The sequence below is a fragment of the Danio rerio genome, chromosome 19 (genome assembly GCF_052040795.2).
Source record: "Danio rerio strain M-AB ecotype USA chromosome 19, GRCz13ab, whole genome shotgun sequence".
Classification (NCBI taxonomy): Eukaryota; Metazoa; Chordata; class Actinopteri; order Cypriniformes; family Danionidae; genus Danio; species Danio rerio.
In genome coordinates, this window is record NC_141039.2 from 1,197,501 (window position 1) to 1,222,500 (window position 25,000).

General features: G+C 33.2%; 1 protein-coding gene and 2 long non-coding RNA genes across 6 annotated transcripts in view; all 3 read left to right on the top strand.

Moving 5' to 3' along the window:
* Positions 1–25,000, top strand: part of LOC141378956 (uncharacterized) — an 87,419-nt gene that overhangs the window by 49,836 nt on the left and 12,583 nt on the right. The window lies entirely within an intron of this gene.
* On the top strand, positions 9,021–15,137 carry LOC141379015 (uncharacterized). Of its 2 annotated transcripts, none has more exons than XM_087295427.2 (10): positions 9,021–9,176; positions 9,442–9,548; positions 10,617–10,779; positions 10,934–11,015; positions 11,191–11,364; positions 11,543–11,671; positions 11,762–13,706; positions 13,815–13,877; positions 14,006–14,125; positions 14,304–15,137. In XM_087295427.2, exons 6-10 carry the CDS (start codon positions 11,555–11,557, stop codon positions 14,537–14,539), a joined length of 2,481 nt encoding a protein of 826 aa, XP_087151553.2. In that variant the 5' UTR covers positions 9,021–9,176; positions 9,442–9,548; positions 10,617–10,779; positions 10,934–11,015; positions 11,191–11,364; positions 11,543–11,554; the 3' UTR covers positions 14,540–15,137. The 2 variants fall into 2 exon arrangements, with proteins under 2 accessions (XP_087151553.2, XP_087151552.2); XM_087295426.2 differs by having other exon boundaries at positions 11,191–11,301.
* LOC147832471 (uncharacterized) overlaps positions 18,641–25,000 on the top strand; it is a 6,952-nt gene continuing 592 nt past the window's right edge. The window contains exons 1-5 of the long non-coding RNA XR_015945283.1: positions 18,641–19,543; positions 19,767–19,848; positions 20,837–20,936; positions 22,078–23,435; positions 23,659–25,000. The exon at positions 23,659–25,000 is cut by the window's right edge and continues 592 nt beyond it. This is a non-coding gene — a long non-coding RNA (uncharacterized LOC147832471). The remainder of the gene's footprint in view (positions 19,544–19,766; positions 19,849–20,836; positions 20,937–22,077; positions 23,436–23,658) is intronic.

A 25,000-nucleotide genomic window follows, 5' to 3' on the forward strand; every position in this document is an offset into this window, starting at 1 on the left:
AAAATGATAATAATAGTAATGATAATAATAATAATAATAATAATGATAATGATAATAATAATAATATTGATGATGATGATAATAATAATAATAATAATAATGATAATATAATAATGATAATAATAATAATAATGATAATGATAATAATAATGATAATAATAATAATAATGATGATGATGATGATGATGATGATAATAATTATAATGCTAATAATAATAATAATGATGATGATGATGATGATGATGATAATAATTATAATGCTAATAATAATAATAATAATAATAATAATAATAATAATGTTATTACAGTAAGAACTAAAAATAAATATTGTTTACACATTTCTTCCAGATTAATATAATCTCTGATGAAACTCAATGAGTGAATTGGTTGATAACAGTCGTGATGTTTGACGCTGGTGTGTGTCGCTGCGAGTGTTTGAGCTGATCTTGACCTTTCCAACATGGCAGACGCGTCTGACGCGGTAATTAGCAGCAGTAGCTGAAGTGACACACACCTGAAACAAAAAGACGAATCAGATAGACGGGAATGAGATTAAATATTACATATGCATTACTTTTATACTCTATTGCTGTATGACAGTGATTCTCAGAGGCCTAGTAACATAATTATAACCATTTAAATTAGTATTATGACAATATAAGTCAAGCTATCCCTGCTTTAATGGATCCCTCAGTTCTGGGGTCAGTTTCTGATCATGTACGCCTGAATTAAAGGCATGAAGTGCCCTCTAGTGGTGACACATAATAAAAGTCCCTGAAAATCAAGCGCTGATCCAGAGTCAGTTTCCTCAGTTCGGGTCTTATTTATAGCGGTGTTTAAAGCTGATCGGGGATCAGTCTCTGTGTGTGTGTATGTGTATATACTCTAGATTAGCGGCCGACAGTAAGTGTTAATTGGAATAATTGTTGAGCGGAAACTCTCAGCTGTGTTTCTCAGAGGTTTGTACATGGAGAGAAACCAGATGAACCCCAGTCACACACACACACACACACATACACGTCTATGCTACCAAGAGGGGACCGTCGCTCTATACAGGCCAAGAGGGGACCAGGGTTTCTGCTCATTTTAATAAAATAAAAATCACATACAAAATTTTCTTTTAAGGTCTTTTTTCATAATATAACTGAAAATAAGTATTTTAATTTTTTTTTAAAACACATGCCAAGTGGGGACCTGAAGCTCTGGGCGACATCTACCTATCCAGCAGGGGACCTTCATAGACTGCAGAGACACTGAGTGTGAAACACACAGACTGCTGGAACACAGACTCTAAACTCACAATCTGACTTTATTTACATGCTTAACTCTAACATTTTAAACATTTATATATTATTACATATTGTAATAGTGACATTAAAACCTAAATAATTGAGTTTAATCTGCATAAATTGTTTGTTATATATGTGCATATATATCAGTATATATATATATATATATATATATATATATATATATATATATATATATATATATATATATATACTGCTCAATTTAAATGAGTACACACATTTAATCAACATCTTAGTGAATATTGACAATATGCACTCCTGTATTTTTACTAAAACACACACCAAGTGGGGACCTGAAGCTCTGAGTGTGTGTACCTATCCTTTAGAGACTGCTGGAACACAGACATTAATTCACAATCTGACATTATTTAATGCTAAACTCTAAAACCTTTTTAAAACTTTTAACATTTATATATTATTAAATATTCTAATAGTAACTTTATATGTTAAATAATTTAGTTTTACCTGCAAATACAGAAGTCAACATTTGAAGTGGATCATAAAAGTATATTTATTCAATAGCTTTAGGACAACTTTGAAGAAAAGTTTTGATCCACTTGTTGGTTGATCAACCAGATGTTGACTGTATTTTAGACTTGAAATTAAAATAATTATATATGTATATACAGTTGTAGTCAGAATTTTTAGCCACCCTGTATATTGTTTTCACCACATTTCTAAACATAATAGTTTTAGTAACTAATTTCTAATAACTGATTTCTTTTATCTTTGCCATGATGACAGCACATAATATTTGACTAGATATTTTTCAAGACACTAGTATTCAGCTTAAAGTGACTTTTAAAGGCTTAACTAGGGTAATTAGGTTAATTAGGCAAGTCATTGTATTACAGTGGTTTGTTCTTTAAATTCACAATATGCAAATTTTATAAAAACTCATGCCAAGTGGGGACCTGAAGCTCTGAGCGGCGTTTACCTATCCAACAGGGGACCTTAGCTGGAACACTGAATTTTTAATCATAATCTAACTTTATTTAATGTTAAACTTAAGGACAAACTTTGGCCACACTAATATATTTTTTGTTTAAAACACATATTTGTTTCGGCCTTCTTTCCACACTGAGATGGCATTTTTAGAAAATGAAAAATGGATATTTATCATTTATTTATAAAAAATATGACAACAGCATTTTCGTGTTGCAGTGTGGACTGTGGAAACTGCTTTCATAATAAAGCTGCCAATGAACATCATCAAAAACATCTGCTTTAGATTAATGTCAGTTTGGTCATGCTCCAGTCTGTCTGGAAATACATGAAGAAACAGAACAAACTGACAAAAACTCAATCCAGAACTTTGGCCAAATCTCTAAGATATTTCAGAACACCTAAATATATACACTGCCCAATTTAAATGAGCACACACACATTTGATCTATTTCTCAGTGAATGTTACTGTATTTTTACTAAAACACACACCAAGTGGGGACCTGAAGCTCTGAGCGGCGTTTACCTATTCAACAGGGGACCTTTTGAAACTTTTTTGAAACTTTTTCTCTAAGATATTTCAGAACACCTAAATATATACACTGCCCAATTTAAATGAGCACACACACATTTGATCTATTTCTCAGTGAATGTTACTGCATTTTTACTAAAACACACACCAAGTGGGGACCTGAAGCTCTGAGCGGCGTTTACCTATCCAACAGGGGACCTTAGCTGGAACACTGAATTTTAATCATAATCTAACTTTATTTAATGTTAAACTTTAGGACAAACTTTGGCCACACTAATATATTTTTTGTTTAAAGATGAAGATTTAAACCTTTACTTATTATTAAATATTCTGATAGAAACATTTAATGCTAAATAAGTTCTACCTGCAAATATTTTAGGCTTGACATTGAAAGTAATACATGTAATAGATATAAAGCATACAAATAAAACATACAAAAAATATATTTTTTATAATTTGCCCAATTTCGGAATGTTTATAAAAAAATCTCTCAAGTATTTTTACAGTGTACGTTTTAAGGCAATTACTGTGTTTTTTTTATTTTTATAATTAATATATATTCAGTCTTTTTACAGTTTTTACAGTTACTTTTTATGTTTTAAGGCAATAACTGTTTTCTTTTTCAATAATTATCAACACTGTTCTTACAGAGATATTGAAAAAGGGAACTATTAGTAAATATAAAGTCATCCAAACATGTGCCGCTCAATACTAAAGGCTGATTTATACTTTCTCCTGGCGCAGCATCGTGAACCTCTGCTGACAGCGTGCGCAACATACAGACGAGCCTTTTATGACGCGTCCGCTGTTGACATATTCTTTACAATGTCAGGTGGTTGTCAAAAGAAAACCCCTGGAAAATCAGACAGATAAATAGAGAAGTCATTAATAATCATATATATTTATCATAAATGTCGTTCAAGATTTTTTTTTAATTATTGTTATTTTAAACAATTTTTATAATCATTTAAGATTTTTTTATTTTCAAACTTTGTTGCATCACTTGCTTTTGTGTTTATATCTCTGACAGTTCTACCTAAAGTTTATTAACATATTAATGACAACAGAACATGGGTTGCTATATAAACATATATGTTTATCATGGCAAGAATACAAGCAAAAAATATATGAAAAATACACAAATTCAAACAAAAAGTTACCTTAGGGCTATTACTTATTATTTTACTTGTATTTAAACTGTTTATATTTATTTGGTCATAAATGCATAACACATTACTCTGTATAATATAAACATTTTCACAATTCGTAAATTAACTGTTTAAGTTAAATGTGCAATTTTCACAATATTGACTCAAACTCATCGTACAAATATGTAGTTTAACCCTGAAAATGTAGATAACACATAAACATCAAAACACTTCAAAACTTGTTTTTAGTCAGCGTCTAAACAAAAGTAAATTACATCTGAAGGTTTTTCACGTGGCCAATAACAGTAGCTGTCAAATCTATCTACATACGAATCATTGCACAAAAATAAAAATCGTTCAAGTCATACTTCAATTAAATAAGCAAATATATATTTAAAGGTTTGTATTTTATTTGACAAAGTATATAGTACTCTGCAGTGTTTGTGTGTGTATGTGTGTTATATTTACTAAGAGTGTTACATAATACATACTATTTTACAAACATTTCTGCCTGATGATTCAAAATAGGAGTCAAAGCTTTTTTTTACCTTGCTAAATTATAAAGCAAACACAAGCATGCTGACTCTATTTTTTAGATTTAGCCCATTTCACAATACACACATTACTGTCTGGCTGGTTTGTGTCCTCTACTGATATGCTAAAAAGGCAATAATGGTCCAACATTTCTGACCATTATCGCCAGTAAAGCCCAGATAAACAGGCCATTAGTACACTGTAAACTGATTGGTTAAAATTTTTCTTTCTAGTCAAAAGAATAATTTAGTTTAGTGTCATTTTAGTGTTTAATATTTCTTTGCATTTATTTGAAGGAGTTATTTACAATTTATCACGATTGACTGTATGTAGTATTTTATTTAAAGAAAAATACATGATTTTAAAGTCATAAAGTCATCTGAACATGTGTTGCTCCATACTATCTAAGCTAGGCTGGTTAAGAACGATGTTTCATTTATTTGTCATTTCTCAGCATCACAAACACAACATAAAGATTTTGGAGCTCAAAACTCAATATTTGTTTTACTGCTGAATACTGTTTTTTTTTTTCAAGGGTTTCAAAGGTTTTGTTGTGAAGTGAGGAACTAAATTACCCAGTTGTGTGTAGTGTCAGAATATTTGCATTTTTTAACATTTATTCAAAGAATAGGAATGAAATCTGATTTATTTACAATTTATCCATCACTGTAAAATGCTGGGTTCCACACAACAGAGTTGTGTTGGGAAAACATGAAGGAATTAAGTCAACTTATTAGTCCACATCTCTAGGATGTTTCAAAACACCTAAATATATACACTGCCCAATTTAAATGAGCACACACACATTTGATCTATTTCTCAGTGAATGTTACTGCATTTTTACTAAAACACACACCAAGTGGGGACCTGAAGCTCTGAGCGGCGTTTACCTATCCAACAGGGGACCTTAGCTGGAACACTGAATTTTTAATCATAATCTAACTTTATTTAATGTTAAACTTTAGGACAAACTTTGGCCACACTAATATATTTTTTGTTTAAAACACATATTTGTTTCGGCCTTCTTTCCACACTGAGATGGCATTTTTAGGAAATGAAAAATGGATATTTATCATTTATTTATGAAAAATATGACAACGGCATTTTCGTGTTGCAGTGTGGACTGTGGAAACTGCTTTCATAATAAAGCTGCCAATGAACATCATCAAAAACATCTGCTTTAGATTAATGTCAGTTTGGTCATGCAATACATGAAGAAACAGAACAAACTGACAAAAACTCAATCCAGAACTTTGGCCAAATCTCTAAGATATTTCAGAACACCTAAATATATACACTGCCCAATTTAAATGAGCACACACACATTTGATCTATTTCTCAGTGAATGTTACTGTATTTTTACTAAAACACACACCAAGTGGGGACCTGAAGCTCTGAGCGGCGTTTACCTATTCAACAGGGGACCTTTTGAAACTTTTTTGAAACTTTTTCTCTAAGATATTTCAGAACACCTAAATATATACACTGCCCAATTTAAATGAGCACACACACATTTGATCTATTTCTCAGTGAATGTTACTGCATTTTTACTAAAACACACACCAAGTGGGGACCTGAAGCTCTGAGCGGCGTTTACCTATCCAACAGGGGACCTTAGCTGGAACACTGAATTTTAATCATAATCTAACTTTATTTAATGTTAAACTTTAGGACAAACTTTGGCCACACTAATATATTTTTTGTTTAAAGATGAAGATTTAAACCTTTACTTATTATTAAATATTCTGATAGAAACATTTAATGCTAAATAAGTTCTACCTGCAAATATTTTAGGCTTGACATTGAAAGTAATACATGTAATAGATATAAAGCATACAAATAAAACATACAAAAAATATATTTTTTATAATTTGCCCAATTTCGGAATGTTTATAAAAAAATCTCTCAAGTATTTTTACAGTGTACGTTTTAAGGCAATTACTGTGTTTTTTTTATTTTTATAATTAATATATATTCAGTCTTTTTACAGTTTTTACAGTTACTTTTTATGTTTTAAGGCAATAACTGTTTTCTTTTTCAATAATTATCAACACTGTTCTTACAGAGATATTGAAAAAGGGAACTATTAGTAAATATAAAGTCATCCAAACATGTGCCGCTCAATACTAAAGGCTGATTTATACTTTCTCCTGGCGCAGCATCGTGAACCTCTGCTGACAGCGTGCGCAACATACAGACGAGCCTTTTATGACGCGTCCGCTGTTGACATATTCTTTACAATGTCAGGTGGTTGTCAAAAGAAAACCCCTGGAAAATCAGACAGATAAATAGAGAAGTCATTAATAATCATATATATTTATCATAAATGTCGTTCAAGATTTTTTTTTAATTATTGTTATTTTAAACAATTTTTATAATCATTTAAGATTTTTTTATTTTCAAACTTTGTTGCATCACTTGCTTTTGTGTTTATATCTCTGACAGTTCTACCTAAAGTTTATTAACATATTAATGACAACAGAACATGGGTTGCTATATAAACATATATGTTTATCATGGCAAGAATACAAGCAAAAAATATATGAAAAATACACAAATTCAAACAAAAAGTTACCTTAGGGCTATTACTTATTATTTTACTTGTATTTAAACTGTTTATATTTATTTGGTCATAAATGCATAACACATTACTCTGTATAATATAAACATTTTCACAATTCGTAAATTAACTGTTTAAGTTAAATGTGCAATTTTCACAATATTGACTCAAACTCATCGTACAAATATGTAGTTTAACCCTGAAAATGTAGATAACACATAAACATCAAAACACTTCAAAACTTGTTTTTAGTCAGCGTCTAAACAAAAGTAAATTACATCTGAAGGTTTTTCACGTGGCCAATAACAGTAGCTGTCAAATCTATGTACATACGAATCATTGCACAAAAATAAAAATCGTTCAAGTCATACTTCAATTAAATAAGCAAATATATATTTAAAGGTTTGTATTTTATTTGACAAAGTATATAGTACTCTGCAGTGTTTGTGTGTGTATGTGTGTTATATTTACTAAGAGTGTTACATAATACATACTATTTTACAAACATTTCTGCCTGATGATTCAAAATAGGAGTCAAAGCTTTTTTTTACCTTGCTAAATTATAAAGCAAACACAAGCATGCTGACTCTATTTTTTAGATTTAGCCCATTTCACAATACACACATTACTGTCTGGCTGGTTTGTGTCCTCTACTGATATGCTAAAAAGGCAATAATGGTCCAACATTTCTGACCATTATCGCCAGTAAAGCCCAGATAAACAGGCCATTAGTACACTGTAAACTGATTGGTTAAAATTTTTCTTTCTAGTCAAAAGAATAATTTAGTTTAGTGTCATTTTAGTGTTTAATATTTCTTTGCATTTATTTGAAGGAGTTATTTACAATTTATCACGATTGACTGTATGTAGTATTTTATTTAAAGAAAAATACATGATTTTGTTTCTAATTACTGGTAAGCTGGTATGTTTTTTATTCTTTTAAGTATTTTTACAGTGTATGTTTTAAGGCAATTGCTGTTTTTTAAATAATTATCAACACTGTTGTTTCAGAGATATTCAACAAGTGAAATATTAGTAAATATAAAGTCATCTGAACATGTGTTGCTCCATACTATCTAAGCTAGGCTGGTTAAGAACGATGTTTCATTTATTTGTCATTTCTCAGCATCACAAACACAACATAAAGATTTTGGAGCTCAAAACTCAATATTTGTTTTACTGCTGAATACTGTTTTTATTCAAGGGTTTCAAAGGTTTTGTTGTGAAGTGAGGAACTAAATTACCCAGTTGTGTGTAGTGTCAGAATATTTGCATTTTTTAACATTTATTCAAAGAATAGGAATGAAATCTGATTTATTTACAATTTATCCATCACTGTAAAATGCTGGGTTCCACACAACAGAGTTGTGTTGGGAAAACATGAAGGAATTAAGTCAACTTATTAGTCCACATCTCTAGGATGTTTCAAAACACCTAAATATATACACTGCCCAATTTAAATGAGCACACACACATTTGATCTATTTCTCAGTGAATGTTACTGCATTTTTACTAAAACACACACCAAGTGGGGGACCTAAACCTCTGAGCGGCGTTTACCTATCCAACAGGGGACCTTAGCTGGAACACTGAATTTTTAATCATAATCTAACTTTATTTAATGTTAAACTTTAGGACAAACTTTGGCCACACTAATATATTTTTTGTTTAAAACACATATTTGTTTTGGCCTTCTTTCCACACTGAGATGGCATTTTTAGGAAATGAAAAATGGATATTTATCATTTATTTATGAAAAATATGACAAATGCATTTTTTTAATTATTTACTGCCAGTTTAACATTTTATAAGATTAGTCAAATTAAAACTAACCAGTTACCAATGTTTTGAACCCCCATTCGTTCCTACTGAAATTTGCATGACTATACCAACATTAATGGGGCTATTTGAGTCTTATCCAATCATGATCCAGATACAGTAGCTGGGTCGGTTTGTGTGAATATATATTCTGGGTACTTAACAGAACCTCCATTAACTTTTTTGCTAAGTAACAAATAACAACTTTGGAGGACAAAACTGCTTGTAGATTACTACATTGGAGATTTTTCAACCTACTAAATAGACCATACAAAGAAAAGTCTACTGAGGCCATATTTCATCCAACTTTGTCATTTAAGACAGAAAAGGTAAGTTGCACATTCTCAATTTATATTATAATAATATCTAAATGCTAACATGATAAAATGTTTGTTAAAAATGCAATGTAGTGCTTTGGTGAATTTTTACTATATACTAATTTTTATTATAATTTTTTTTGTAAGTCAGTAATGTAAGTAAAGCTTTATTTATATAGCACCTTTTAATAAAAGTAAATCGGAAAACAGGTAAAAGAAAATATATCAATATGGTCAAATGCACTGTACCCTAAATATGTTTTAACATATTTCATAGGAATATGAGACCTAGAAGAGTCTGTGCGGAAAAGGAAGCTTTGGAATTTATTGCTTCTGGAACAGATAAAGACATCTTTCAGAAAAAAGTTATAAGTCAAGAGAAAGGTAAGTTATCATTCAAGATTCTGCCTCCAGCACTGTAAGACTGTAAATCCCATCTAACAACGAATTTGATTAACATATATAAAAAGACATTAGTGTGTGGATGTGGAATGTGTGAAATCTTTAAAACATTAAAGTATGATTGGGATTGATTTTCTTTCAAATTATTTCTATACAATTAGTGTTTTTCCTGTTTAGACTGCACCAGCCAGAATGCTCCTGTATTATGATGTCACATACATTGTAAATCTAGACATACACAATGTAGACTATTTTTACTGAATATGGCTACACAGATAAGCATTTACTTAATCACACTTGTAAATACAGTATGAACCTTTTATATAAACTATTTTACTTTTTCACAACAATATGACTTACACAAAACCATATCATTGCGACCTTACAGAAAACCAGTCATAAGTGTCAATTGTATACATTTTTCTGAAAAATAAGAATAAATTAGCTTTGCATTGATTTATGGTCTGTTGAAACAGGACATTATTTGTCAGAAAAACAATTACTTCAGAAATCTGAGGGAGCAAAAAATCTAAATATTGAGAAAAAGTTTACTCTATTTTAAAAGTGGTTTAAAACTTTGCTCTAAAACTTGGTTTACCTCTTAGCAATGCATATTACTAGTCATGAATTCAGTTTTGATGTATTTATGGTAAGAAATTGTCAATGGAAAATAACTTAATGTTTTATTGATTTTTGGGAATAAAGTCAAATCTATTATTTTAACTCATGCGATGCAATTTTGGTTTTTGCCAAAAATATACCCATGCAACATAAGGTTGGTTTGTGGTCCAGGGTCACATATAAGCTATACAGTTATGGGCTTCATAAGCAGTACCACCTGTAAGGATGTTGTTTGCATTTGTTCAGACAAAAAAACATTTCCCTAAAAACTTCCTAAAATGTTGCAAATGCAAAAACACATTTATTTGTGAATTGGAGGACTCTAATAACAACATCTAAAAGGTGAACACATTTTGTTTGCTGTTTATATATATATATATATATATTTGTGTCGCACAGGGTTATAATCACTTATACTCTATTTATTAGGTTATGGAGTAATTGCCTGCAAAGACATTGAGCCAGGAGAATTCCTGCTTGAGTATGCTGGAAGACACATAACTGGATCTGAAGGAGAGGCTCTGTTTAAAGAGTACTCAGCTGAAGATGCCGCGTTTCTGTACTTCTACTCCTACCAGGGACATTTATATTGGTAAGATGATTGTTCTATGATAAGATGAATTGTTCATATATATATATATATATATATATATATATATATATATATATATATATATATATATATATATAGTTTGTATGTTTGCTTTAAACTTACAATCATTTTGTCATAAATTATATTCACACAGTGTTGATGGCAGTAAAGACACAGAACGACTTGGACGATTCATTAACGATGATCACATTAAGCCGAACAGCAAAATTAAAATAGTAAGTCCATCTTTGTATTATTTACTTGTATTAATTTATACCTACAGTTTCATATCATCAAGCCAAACAGCTATAATGTATTTTATATATATATATATATATTCATACACAATACATGACTACTTATATGATGATTATTTGTGCGTGTGTGTGTTTGTTTGTTTGTGAACAACAGATATGTGATGGTGAGAAAAGACCACATTTATGTGCGTTTGCAACTACAAAAATCCCTGCAGGAGAAGAAATTGTCTTTGACTATGGAGATCCTGACTGCCCATGGAGACATGTATGTAAATTTGCAGTTATATAATGTGAGCAATTTATTTCATAAAGCTATTTATTTCATAAAGTTTCATAAAGACCTCATCCACAGAGGTCATGGTAAATGTATATAGTTTCTATTTATTTTATGTTTCTAAGTTATAGTTTCTATGTAATTTATTTAGTTTCTTTATTTGACTTTCTAAGTGAAAACATGACAGCAGGACTAAATCAAGAGTTACGTATTTCTTACACTTGTTTTACAGGAAATAGCCAATATGGATAATTCCTTGCCTCAACAACACAATGAGATGGACATCCCAGAGAATGTTTGCGATGATGTGACGGAATCATCATTATCCAACAATGAAGAGGAATGCTCTAAATGTGAAATGGTAATTAAGTGTTTATTTACATAACCATTGATTTGGAATAACGCAGAGACTGTTGCAAAGTAATTACATGCAAATGTTTATGAATTTCAGAACAACATGGATCAACAGCTTTCCCTTTTCGTGGAAATGTCGGAAGAAGAAGAAGAGGGAGAAAAAGAGGAGGGTGAAGAAGAAGAAGAGGAAGAAAAAGAGGATAATGATGAAGAAGAAGTAAGCGAAACAAAAGAAGTACAAGGGAAAATAGAAGCACAAAAAGCCATCCGTGGTAAACCACTTAAGAAGACAATGACAGAAATGGATGAAAGTGCTAATGATTGTCAAAATCAACATATGATTAAGGTGAAAACGTCCTCAAACAAACCATGCCAACGGATCTACGACAAAAAGAATGTCTGCCTTTACTGTGAAAAGCCATATGCAAAAATAACAAGACATCTCAAACAAAAACATCATGGAGAAGTTGAAGTTGCAAAGGCATTGTCACATAAGCAAGGCTCAAGCATGCGAAATCTTTTATTAACTAAAGTACGGAACCTGGGAAATTTCCACCATAATAGTGCAGTCCTATCCACAGGAAAAGGGGAGATCATACCAAAAAGGCAAGCTTTGAATGTGTCAGTAGCAACTGACTACCTGCCTTGCAAGTTTTGCTTTGGTATGTATGTCAAAACTGACCTCTGGAGGCATCATAAACGTTGCAAGTTACAAAAAAAAGAGAATATTCTGGTGAGGCGGAAGGTTCAGGCAAGCTGTTCCCTGCTGTTGCCCATGGACTCAACAATTTCAGCTGGACTTCAAAAGATTATTGGAGACATGACATATGATGCTGTAACCCAGGTGGTAAAATCAGACACATTAATTTTGTCATTAGGTGAAAGAATGTTCCTAAAGAATGGTGAAGTTGGACGATACCGCGCTGACATCAGAAATAAGATGAGGGAACTTGCCAGACTACTTCTTGTGGCAAGATCCATTGACAAGGACATTGTTACTTTGAAGGACTTGATCAACCCAGCAAAGTTTAACACAGTACTTGAAGCTGTGAAAAAGATGACCGGATTTGACGGATCAACAAATAGATTTTCAGTTCCATCAACAGCACTTAAACTACGACATTCTCTTATTAAAGTGGCACAAATTTTGCAAGGGGAGGCTTTACGCCACGAAGATGAAGCTTTAAAGGGACGAGCAGAGCACTTTAATAAGCTAATTGAACTGGAATGGACAATCCATGTGTCATCAAATGCACTAAAAACACTATACCAGAAAAAATGGAATAGTGCACAAATACTACCTCTAGCAGAAGACATCAGGAAGCTTCAAAAGCATTTAAAGTATCTTGAGGAGGTCAACAAACAAGAACTCAATGACCATCCATCCAAAAGCTCATGGAGTAATCTCTCCCAAGTCACTCTTTCACAGTTAATTTTGTTTAATCGGCGTCGTGAAGGCGAAGTTTCTAGAATGGAGGTCAAAACCTATCTGCAGAGAAACGACCTCAACATACAGGATGATATTTTGGAGAGTCTATCACCGTTTGAAAAGAAATTATGTGAGAATCTCACCAGAATAGAAATAAGAGGAAAGAGGGGTCGGAAAGTTCCAATATTATTACCAGCAAATGTAAAGGAATCAGTAGAACTTCTAATCAAAACAAGAGAAGATGCTGGGATTTCTCAAGCTAACCCTTACATATTTGCCCGTCCCAATTATGGATCACTAGAGAACATGCGTGGATGTGACAGCTTAAAGCGTTATGCTAAAAGCTGTGGGGCTAAACATCCAGAGAACATCACTTCTACTAAATTGAGAAAACATGTGGCTACAGTTTCTCAGTTACTCAACTTAAAAACACATGAACTTGACCAGCTTGCCACATTTATGGGACATGACATCGATGTCCATAGGGAGTTTTATAGACTCCCTGAAGAAACGTTGCAAATGGCAAAAGTCAGCAGAATTCTTTTTGCCTTGCAAAGTGGAATAAGCAAATATAAAGGACAATCTTTGGAGGACATAACACCTAACATAAACTGTAAGTAAATGATTTCTGTGTATTGTGCTTTATAAACAAGGGAAATACTCCACACTTGGTAAAACTTAGTCAATTTAACATAATATAAATAATATTTAATCATTTCAGCTGAAGAGGGCTCCAGCTCAGACTCAGAGGATGGTAATTCTAAAAAACAGACAAGCCGAGGCGGTAAGTTTTAAGTTGTCATTTTTTAATATAATAATTACTAATATTGAGTTAGGAATTATATACTTAAATGCAATATGGCTTTAATTTAGTGTGCAATTTTAAGTAAGGGTTGCTTCTCCATGTTTCAGAAAATGCTGACAAAGAGAAAGATCTTTCTGAAATTAGGGATCTCGACTCTGGAAAGGCTGCAGACTCTCGTGAGGTGATTGGACATATGAGTAATCCACTATTGTCCTTCAGTCAAAAACGTATGTGATTCTGTACACTAAAATACAGAAGTTCTAAGCATTTCTTTTTACAATTGAACACTGTCTTTTGTGTTTTCAACTTGTATAACTCTGTAATACTGACATTGCATTTTACTTATTCATTTCTTCGTATATTTAATAACCAACTAAATTTCTTTCTCCTCTCCTTCTTTATTAGGAAACCCCAAAAAGCCCTGGTCAGAAACAGAGAGGAAAGTCATAGAACACTATTTCAAGAGCAACTTTAAAGAAATGAAGACTCCTGGAAAAGTGGACTGTGAAAAATGCTTAAACAAAAATACAATTTTAAAGGATAATGGAAGAGATTGGAAAGCAGTTAAATACTTTGTGCACAACAGAATAATTTCGATTAAGAGGAATTTGACTCAAGGGTATCATGCTCTATATCCCTGAGAGCTTGTGATGTGGACTATCAGTGTTGAGTCATAACTGTAATAGTCTATGTAAATGGAGCATCAGTGTGTCAAATAATTGATATTAGCTTATTTTAGATGCATGTCTAAACTTTTCAAGCAACAAAGTCTATTCTGCTTGGGCCTCTCAGTTATTGAATGCCTTGTTATGACTTTGGTTTTAGCCACTTTAAAATTTTACAAATTTCTTTATTTTACCTTTAATACCACCTTTTTTCCTTTACCAAACTATATATGTTTATTGTGATTTTAAATTTACAGAAAGTGAAAGCAACTTATTTGAAAAGTATTATTTAATGTTATTGATTTTATTGTTGTCAACCTGTAGCCTGGAGCCACTTTTCACTGAGGGTGGAATTGCACTACTGCAAGGGGGGTGGGGATGGGTGGGGTTGGGGGGCTGGTCTGGGGTGCTCTATTAGTGAGCTTATGCTATTTTGCAGGTAAACTCAGCTTGACAGTTTATCACTTTGAAAAGCATTTCCATTGTCAGGAGTTCAGCGAAAGCACATAACATGCCCTCAGTTCAAGACTGTGTGTGGATTTTAAATAAACTTTTCCTTGATTTCATTCAAAAATCTGTAGCTATGTTTCTTGTGTCTGTGTCTGTGTGAGCAACTTGCAATCCAACAAGTCAAAATGTGCAATAAGTGCTTTTAACAACTAAACGTTTTTAGGCAGCTGTAACTAATAATGAAATAAAACATTTTTAAAATAATAATGCAAAATAATATTAAAACAAAATGAATAAGAAAGTTTTAAACAGCAGAAAGTCATAAACAGCAACAGGTCTGTGCATGTAGCAGTGATCTCTTAAACATCAGTGTTGGCAATAAAGTAAATTAAATTAATTAAAAAAAAAATTCAATTAAATGCTGTAAAAAACTGTTCGCTTGAGTCTGGAAAAAAATTGTGCGCTCTGCCAGCCGAAAGCATGTCGCGTGCACCCAAAGTGAACCCTGGCAAACACCGCGATAATGTCACAGATATTTGTTGACTTGGAAATGTGCAGCTGGCTCACATTACTTATATGACCTAAGGATGTTCAATTTTATGTTGTTTTATTTCCCTGATTGACAACTTACACTTGTTAACCAGTCCTTACCTGTTAGTGACATGTACCTTTGGAATTAAATCTAACCAATATAATGCACAATATTGACATCATGGGTCAATGATTCATTCAGTCATGACCACTAGTAGCATTTAACTTCATATTAATTAAATATAATATAATAAATACAATTAAATGAAGTACAACAATGAAACATGTTACCTACACTGAGATGTGATATGTTTTTTAGGTTTAGGTCCACAGTTTGTGCACAATGCTCTTATGTTGTAAAATCAAAGCCACATATTGCAACAGCAACAAAACACTGTGGAACGTCTGATCAACACTAGAAAAATCTCTTGAAATCAGTACTGACCCTGATAAAGCAGACATATTCACTCACAGATTCACTTTTCCACTAACAGCCACAGTTCAGCTTCTGGAATTGGTTCGCATGAACATTTTTAAACCATCAAAGTGGATTTTTAATATAATTATCTTTTTAGTATCATCTGTGTTGTCTTGTATGTCAAATATTGAAAGGTTAGCAGTGTCTTCATGAGTGTGAAATTTGGTTTATGATATTGTGACTTTGCTGAGGTATGTGTGTGTTACTGACGCGTCTGAGAGTGTGTCTTCTCTGTATAGAGATGTAAATGAGCAGCGGGGGTCAAGACAGTGGAGGAGGGGGTCAGCAGCAACACAACCTCTGCTAGCCTCTCTTCACTTTAATCTGCTATAAATCTCTTGAATTTAACCGTCTTTGTTGAACAAAATGGCAGTGATGCTCAAAAAATTACAGCATTAATCAAAAGCTGATGAAGATATATCATAAACTATTTTCTTTTGGTTTCTTTATTTTCATGTTCTCTGTTCTATAGTTGATGATAATCTGAGATCTCAGGCCCTGTCCACAGCAATAATTGTTTTGGGGTTTTTTGCATTCATACAAGCATTGTTTCAAGGGTTGCGAGCAGATGGAAATGGGGAAACTGGTTAAAATGGTGTGATGTGTATGCTACACCTTATAGAGTAAAACAAGCAGACAGAGTAGCAAGATACACTAAATCACAGAATAGTTGTGCTTCAGCACAAAAATGGCAACAAAGATTACTAAAGTCAGACGATTTTACTATCATGTGACTTTTGATGATCTGTGAATCCTCATGTTCTTTATGCTGCTGTTTATCATTTATTTACAACTATACCCCTGCAAAACCTGTCACAGACACATATCCATTTTAATTTAATTGAATTCAAATTACATTTTCAGCTAAAGACTGCTTAACAAACAGAAATAAAATAATAATGTTTATTTTGTTTTATTTTCCTGATTGAAAACTTACACTTGTTAACCAGTCCTTACCTGTTAGTGACATGATTAGAAATGTACATTTGGAATTAAACTTATTTAAAATGGATAAATAAGGATTAATGTCATTTCGAGCTATGGTTTACACAACACTGGTGCTGTCCTGAAATGAACTTTTTGAACAATGGCTTACAGAGTAAAAACCTGTAACTCTGGAAGAAATGGACTTTATGAAGTGTCTTGACTGAAGTGAGTTTGTCATGGGCCATGAATGAAAAGTTAGTGACTGAAATGGCAGAGGTGGCCTGATGGTGGAGAATTTGTATCCGCCATCAGCTGTTTGCACTCATAGTGTAAGAAATGAACTGCAGTTGAACTTGTCGCAAAATTATTAACAAAATACCAAAAATAACATATGGTACAAAGATGAACACTAACTTGTTGTTGTGTAAAATGCAGGAGGAAACTAGCATCTAATGCTGATGTAATGATGATAATCCAGCAATGTGCTATAACATGTCAAATGGGATCATGAAAGGAGCATTCAAAAATCAACTCATGTAAACTCCTGAATCATATCAATGCCTTATTCTGATTAAGAAACATAATTAGATTACTGATGTCTATGTAAACAAAATCATTGACAGATTACAGAGCTGTGTTTGTGCTGCAGGCACTGCTAAGTTTATTTACACTACTATAACAACATGGTAAACCGGTGTTAACTCTGTGCTTGGTTGTGTCTTTGCTATCATCTTCTGTTTCTGCCTGTACTCTGCATGTTAATGACTCTTCTGTGAGTTTACTGTATCCAGCATATAGGTGTGGTATACACCTTTATAGGTATTACACCATTTTAACTCGTTCTCCCATTTCTTGAAATAATACTAGTATGAATGCAAAACTTTATAAATCTGCAAAAAATCAAAAAATAAATATAACAATCGTTGCTGTGTAGACAGGGCTTGAGATATCCTGAACTATAGAACAGAGCACATACAATCAAAGAAACAAAAATAAAAGTGTTTATGATATATCTTCATCACTTTTTTCTTTAAATGTTAAAAAGTGTTTTTGTTTCCTATTTTTGAATTGTCATGATTGTCATTTTGAGAAACACAGACAGTTGGAGGTTAGAGACAGAGTTAGAGGTTTGTGTTGCTGCTGACCACACCACTGTAACCCCCACTGCTCATCTACATCTCTATACAGAGCAGACACACTCTCAGACGCTTCAGTATACAACACACACTACAGAGAACAGTTCCATATGCAAAAAGTACAGAAAGACTTTGTCAGTGGTAGTAATTAATAGTGATCTGATTATTTAAAGTAACGTTTAAATATTTGATATAAAAGACAACACAGATAAAACTAAAAAGGTAATTGTATAAAAAAATCCACTTTGATGGTTTAAAAATGTTCAGGCATGAACATTTTTTCAATTTCCATCTGCTCGCAGCTCAGATTATCATCAACTATAGAACAGAGAACATGAAAATAAAGAAACCAAAAGAAAATAGTTTATGATATATCTTCATCAGCTTTTGATTAATGCTGTAATTTTTTGAGCATCACTGCCATTTTGTTCAACAAAGACGGTTAAATTCAAGAGATTTATAGCAGATTAAAGTGAAGAGAGGCTAGCAGAGGTTGTGTTGCTGCTGACCCCCTCCTCCACTGTCTTGACCCCCGCTGCTCATTTACATCTCTATACAGAGAAGACACACTCTCAGACGCGTCAGTAACACACACATACCTCAGCAAAGTCACAATATCATAAACCAAATTTCACACTCATGAAGACACTGCTAACCTTTCAATATTTGACATACAAGACAACACAGATGATACTAAAAAGATAATTATATTAAAAATCCACTTTGATGGTTTAAAAATGTTCATGCGAACCAATTCCAGAAGCTGAACTGTGGCTGTTAGTGGAAAAGTGAATCTGTGAGTGAATATGTCTGCTTTATCAGGGTCAGTACTGATTTCAAGAGATTTTTCTAGTGTTGATCAGACGTTCCACAGTGTTTTGTTGCTGTTGCAATATGTGGCTTTGATTTTACAACATAAGAGCATTGTGCACAAACTGTGGACCTAAACCTAAAAAACATATCACATCTCAGTGTAGGTAACATGTTTCATTGTTGTACTTCATTTAATTCTATTTATTATATTACATTTAATTAATATGAAGTTAAATGCTACTAGTGGTCATGACTGAATGAATCATTGACCCATGATGTCAATATTGTGCATTATATTGGTTAGATTTAATTCCAAAGGTACATGTCACTAACAGGTAAGGACTGGTTAACAAGTGTAAGTTGTCAATCAGGGAAATAAAACAACATAAAATTGAACATCCTTAGGTCATATAAGTAATGTGAGCCAGCTGCAGACTGGATGATGACCAAACTGACATTAATCTAAAGCAGATGTTTTTGCTGATGTTCATTGGCAGCTTTATTATGAAAGCAGCTTCAGGTCCCCACTCGGTGTGTGTTTTAGTAAAAATGCAGTAACATTCACTGAGAAATAGATCAAATGTGTGTGTGCTCATTTAAATTGGGCAGTGTATATATTTAGGTGTTTTGAAACATCCTAGAGATGTGGCCAAAGTTCTTCTGATTGAGCTTGTGTCAGTTTGTTCTGTTTCTTCATGTATTTCCAGACAGACTGGATGATGATCAGATCAGATCTCTGTGTGGAGCACTGGCTGTTGTCAGACTGCTTGTGCAGACAGTAATCTCACTGTATAATTACAATTAATGACAAAAATAATGTTTGGAAATGTAAATTGCTATTTCAAGCTGACGTGCTACAAATAAACAGGGGGGGGGGACTAATAAGTTGACTTAATTCCTTCATGTTTTCCCAACACAACTCTATTGTGTGGAACCCAGCATTTTAGGCCGTACTCACACTAGGTACAATTGCCTCGAACCGGGCCAAAGCACGCTTGTTCCCCCTCCCGTCTCCCCCGACGGCCCGCGCTCACACCATATCGGGCCTCGGCACGCTTACGTCATCGCTGCTGCGCTGTTCAGAAGCGCTCTCTATGGCAAGCCTTTTTAGCATTTAAATCTTTGTTCTGACTCCATAAATATATTTAGAGATATCTCTAATTATATTTTGACTACTCATAATTATAATTCCACTAGTCAGAATAACAATTAGAGATATCTGCAATTACAATTGTACTAGTACGAAATCAGATTGGAGATATCTGCAAATATATTATGACTAGTCATATTCCTCCATTGACTTCCATTGAAAAATATTTGCAGATATCTCTAACTGAGTTTTGACTCGTCAAAAATCCAATTCAAGATATCTCTGAGTTTTTACTAGTCATAATACATTTGGAGATATCTTTAATTCATCATATTTAGAGATATTTACAAATATATTTGAATATATTTCTAATTAATTTACTAATAGTCGAATTACAGTTGTAGATAACTTGAATTGGATTTTTGACGAGTTTTTCAGATCCGCCACTTTTGGCGTTCATAAACAATCATAAAGCTCTCGTGCTGCAGGAATGAGGAGGTCTGCTGAAGGCGCGCAGCTGTCACGCTGTATGGAGTTTGCGTCTTTAATTAACTACGGCAGGTTGCGTTCACTGAACAGTAAGAATGATTAATAAATCCATATCAAACAGTCCCTTAAAAGTCACGTCTCGCTTTCGGTTTCGGGCTTTGGCGCGTTTTGCACTCACACACAAGCGTACCGCGCCAAAACCCAAGTGTACCGCGCTCAGGCACACCTCTTCCAACCGGGCCAGGGCCGGCTAAGTGAACGGTGCTTGAGCGCGATTCAGCGCACTCACACTTCTCAAACGATCCGGGAAACGGGCCTGGGCACGGTACGGATGGCATAGTGTGAGTAGGCCCTTACAGTGATGGATAAATTGTAAATAAATCAGATTTCATTCCTATTCCTTGAATAAATGTTAAAAAATGCAATTATTCTGACACTACACACAACTGGGTAATTTAGGCCCCGTTTACACTAGTGCGTTTTAGTTTGAAAACGCATAAGTTTTGCTACGGTTACGCCATCCGTCCACACTACGCCGGAGTTCTCGAGCGCCGAAAACTGAGCTTTTTGAAAACGCTGGAGAGGCCGTTTTCATTCTAAAACGCTGCTGCTCCGTCTCAGTGTGGATGGGGAAAGACGGAGACATCTGAAAACGGAGGCGGGGCTGCAAACGTTCGCCTCTCTGATTGGGGCTTTTCCTGAATATTAAGTAGCCCACACACAGTTCAGTCTCGCATCCTCTTCTTGTAAGTTAAGACTTCGCAAGTTTTGATCAAGGCTGCAGTCTCCCCCTTCTCAGTTTGATATGGAAAACATACCGAGGACACGGGCAAATCTTCACAGGGAACAGTGTACTTTATAACTTCATTCACATCACCTTTGCTACGTTGTTTCACTTTCTCAACAATAAAATGTAAACATGATTTAAGGAACTGCCTATTTTCTTTTTAATATTAGCAACTTAACAGACAGCAGAAATGTTGAGGCGTCGTGCTGCATATATGAGCGTAATCTTCACTGTGTGGATATTTATAACTAAACGGAGCCGATTACAACTGCCTCCTTTCAATTTCAGTGAAAATACGAAACACACCCTCTCTTCTGCTGAATATCAGTTTTAATAATCGATAATTATAAAAGTATAACATACAATAAGTTTATACATTGTAGGAAATAAAGGCAAGCGATCAGTCAATGTACCTGGATTAATCATTAACTTATCTTTGCGCTTAACCAAAACATGTTCCCCGTGAACAAGTAACTTAATAGATTCCAATGACCAACGTCAGGGAATTGGCCTATGTCGTTAGATAAAGACAACAACATGAATGAAATATCACGTTTAGCAAATATAGTGAGATTAGATCCAGCGGGAGATGCTTGATGAGCAGTCCGACAAGCAGAGCTCTCATCTGGGTTAAAAAGCTGGAGCGCTTGCCCGAGAGTGTGTGTGTGGTCACGTGATGTGCGTTTTCAGCGTTTTGGTGTGGACGGAGAGCTGTTCAGAAACGCTGGGTAAAACGCAAGTGTGGACGCGGATCGTTTTCATTCTACAACGCCGTTTTAAAACTAAAACGCACTAGTGTAAATGGGGCCTTAGTTCCTCACTTCACAACAAAACCTTTGAAACCCTTGAAAAAAAACAGTATTCAGCAGTAAAACAAATATTGAGTTTTGAGCTTCAAAATCTTTATGTTGTGTTTGTGATGTTGAGAAATGACGAATAAATGAAACATCGTTCTTAACCAGCCTAGCTTAGATAGTATGGAGCAACACATGTTCAGATGACTTTATATTTACTAATATTTCACTTGTTGAATATCTCTGAAACAACAGTGTTGATAATTATTTAAAAAACAGCAATTGCCTTAAAACATACACTGTAAAAATACTTAAAAGAATAAAAAACATACCAGCTTACCAGTAATTAGAAACAAAATCATGTATTTTTCTTTAAAAAAAGAAAAGAAAAAGAAAATACTACATACATCAGTCAATCGTGATAAATTGTAAATAACTCAGACTTTATTCTTATACTTCGAATAAATATAAAAATTTAATTATTTTGACATTAACCACTAAAATGAAACTGAACACAGTTGGGTAATTTAGTTTCTCACTTCACAACAAAACCTCTGAAACCCGATCAAAAAAAAAACTATTATTTATTTACCATTTAATGTTTCTTTCAGAATATTTAATAATAAGTAAAGGTTTAAATCTTCAAATGTTATCATGTAAATAAAGTTAATTAAAGTTAAAAGTTTCAAAAGGTCCCCTGTTGGATAGGTAAACGCCGCTCAGAGCTTCAGGTCCCCACTTGGTGTGTGTTTTAGTAAAAATGCAGTAACATTCACTGAGAAATAGATCAAATGTGTGTGTGCTCATTTAAGTTGGGCAGTGTATATATTTAGGTGTTCTGAAACATCTTAGAGATGTGGCCAAAGTTCTGGATTGAGTTTTTGTCAGTTTGTTCTGTTTCTTCATGTATTGCATGACCAAACTGACATTAATCTAAAGCAGATGTTTTTGATGATGTTCATTGGCAGCTTTATTATGAAAGCAGTTTCCACAGTCCACACTGCAACACGAAAATGCCGTTGTCATATTTTTCATAAATAAATGATAAATATCCATTTTTCATTTTCTAAAAATGCCATCTCAGTGTGGAAAGAAGGCCGAAACAAATAACGTGTTTTTAAACAAAAAATATATTAGTGTGGCCAAAGATTGTCCTAAAGTTTAACATTAAATAAAGTTAGATTATGATTAAAAATTCAGTGTTCCAGCTAAGGTCCCCTGTTGGATAGGTAAACGCCGCTCAGAGCTTCAGGTCCCCACTTGGTGTGTGTTTTAGTAAAAATGCAGTAACATTCACTGAGAAATAGATCAAATGTGTGTGTGCTCATTTAAATTGGGCAGTGTATATATTTAGGTGTTTTGAAACATCCTAGAGATGTGGCCAAAGTTCTTCTGATTGAGCTTGTGTCAGTTTGTTCTGTTTCTTCATGTATTTCCAGACAGACTGGATGATGATCAGATCAGATCTCTGTGTGGAGCACTGGCTGTTGTCAGACTGCTTGTGCAGACAGTAATCTCACTGTATAATTACAATTAATGACAAAAATAATGTTTGGAAATGTAAATTGCTATTTCAAGCTGACGTGCTACAAATAAACAGGGGGGGGGGACTAATAAGTTGACTTAATTCCTTCATGTTTTCCCAACACAACTCTATTGTGTGGAACCCAGCATTTTACAGTGATGGATAAATTGTAAATAAATCAGATTTCATTCCTATTCCTTGAATAAATGTTAAAAAAAGCAATTATTCTGACACTACACACAACTGGGTAATTTAGTTCCTCACTTCACAACAAAACCTTTGAAACCCTTGAAAAAAAAAACAGTATTCAGCAGTAAAACAAATATTGAGTTTTGAGCTTCAAAATCTTTATGTTGTGTTTGTGATGCTGAGAAATGACGAATAAATGAAACATCGTTCTTAACCAGCCTAGCTTAGATAGTATGGAGCAACACATGTTCAGATGACTTTATATTTACTAATATTTCACTTGTTGAATATCTCTGAAACAACAGTGTTGATAATTATTTAAAAAACAGCAATTGCCTTAAAACATACACTGTAAAAATACTTAAAAGAATAAAAAACATACCAGCTTACCAGTAATTAGAAACAAAATCATGTATTTTTCTTTAAAAAAAGAAAAGAAAAAGAAAATACTACATACATCAGTCAATCGTGATAAATTGTAAATAACTCAGACTTTATTCTTATACTTCGAATAAATATAAAAAATTTAATTATTTTGACATTAACCACTAAAATGAAACTGAACACAGTTGGGTAATTTAGTTTCTCACTTCACAACAAAACCTCTGAAACCTGATCAAAAAAAAACTATTATTTATTTAGCATTTAATGTTTCTTTCAGAATATTTAATAATAAGTAAAGGTTTAAATCTTCAAATGTTATCATGTAAATAAAGTTAATTAAAGTTAAAAGTTTCAAAAGGTCCCCTGTTGGATAGGTAAACGCCGCTCAGAGCTTCAGGTCCCCACTTGGTGTGTGTTTTAGTAAAAATGCAGTAACATTCACTGAGAAATAGATCAAATGTGTGTGTGCTCATTTAAATTGGGCAGTGTATATATTTAGGTGTTCTGAAATATCTTAGAGATTTGGCCAAAGTTCTGGATTGAGTTTTTGTCAGTTTGTTCTGTTTCTTCATGTATTGCATGACCAAACTGACATTAATCTAAAGCAGATGTTTTTGATGATGTTCATTGGCAGCTTTATTATGAAAGCAGTTTCCACAGTCCACACTGCAACACGAAAATGCCGTTGTCATATTTTTCATAAATAAATGGTAAATATCCATTTTTCATTTCCTAAAAATGCCATCTCAGTGTGGAAAGAAGGCCGAAACAAATATGTGTTTTTAAACAAAAAATATATTAGTGTGGCCAAAGTTTGTCCTAAAGTTTAACATTAAATAAAGTT

Bases quoted from the DNA above. Each gene is read 5' to 3' on its own strand.
- LOC141379015 (XM_087295426.2), top strand. From the start codon at position 9,446: ATGAGACCTAGAAGAGTCTGTGCGGAAAAGGAAGCTTTGGAATTTATT. The intron at 13,707-13,814 runs GTAAGTAAATGA...TAATCATTTCAG, and splicing joins CATAACACCTAACATAAACT to CTGAAGAGGGCTCCAGCTCA. The intron at 13,878-14,005 runs GTAAGTTTTAAG...TCCATGTTTCAG, and splicing joins AAAACAGACAAGCCGAGGCG to AAAATGCTGACAAAGAGAAA.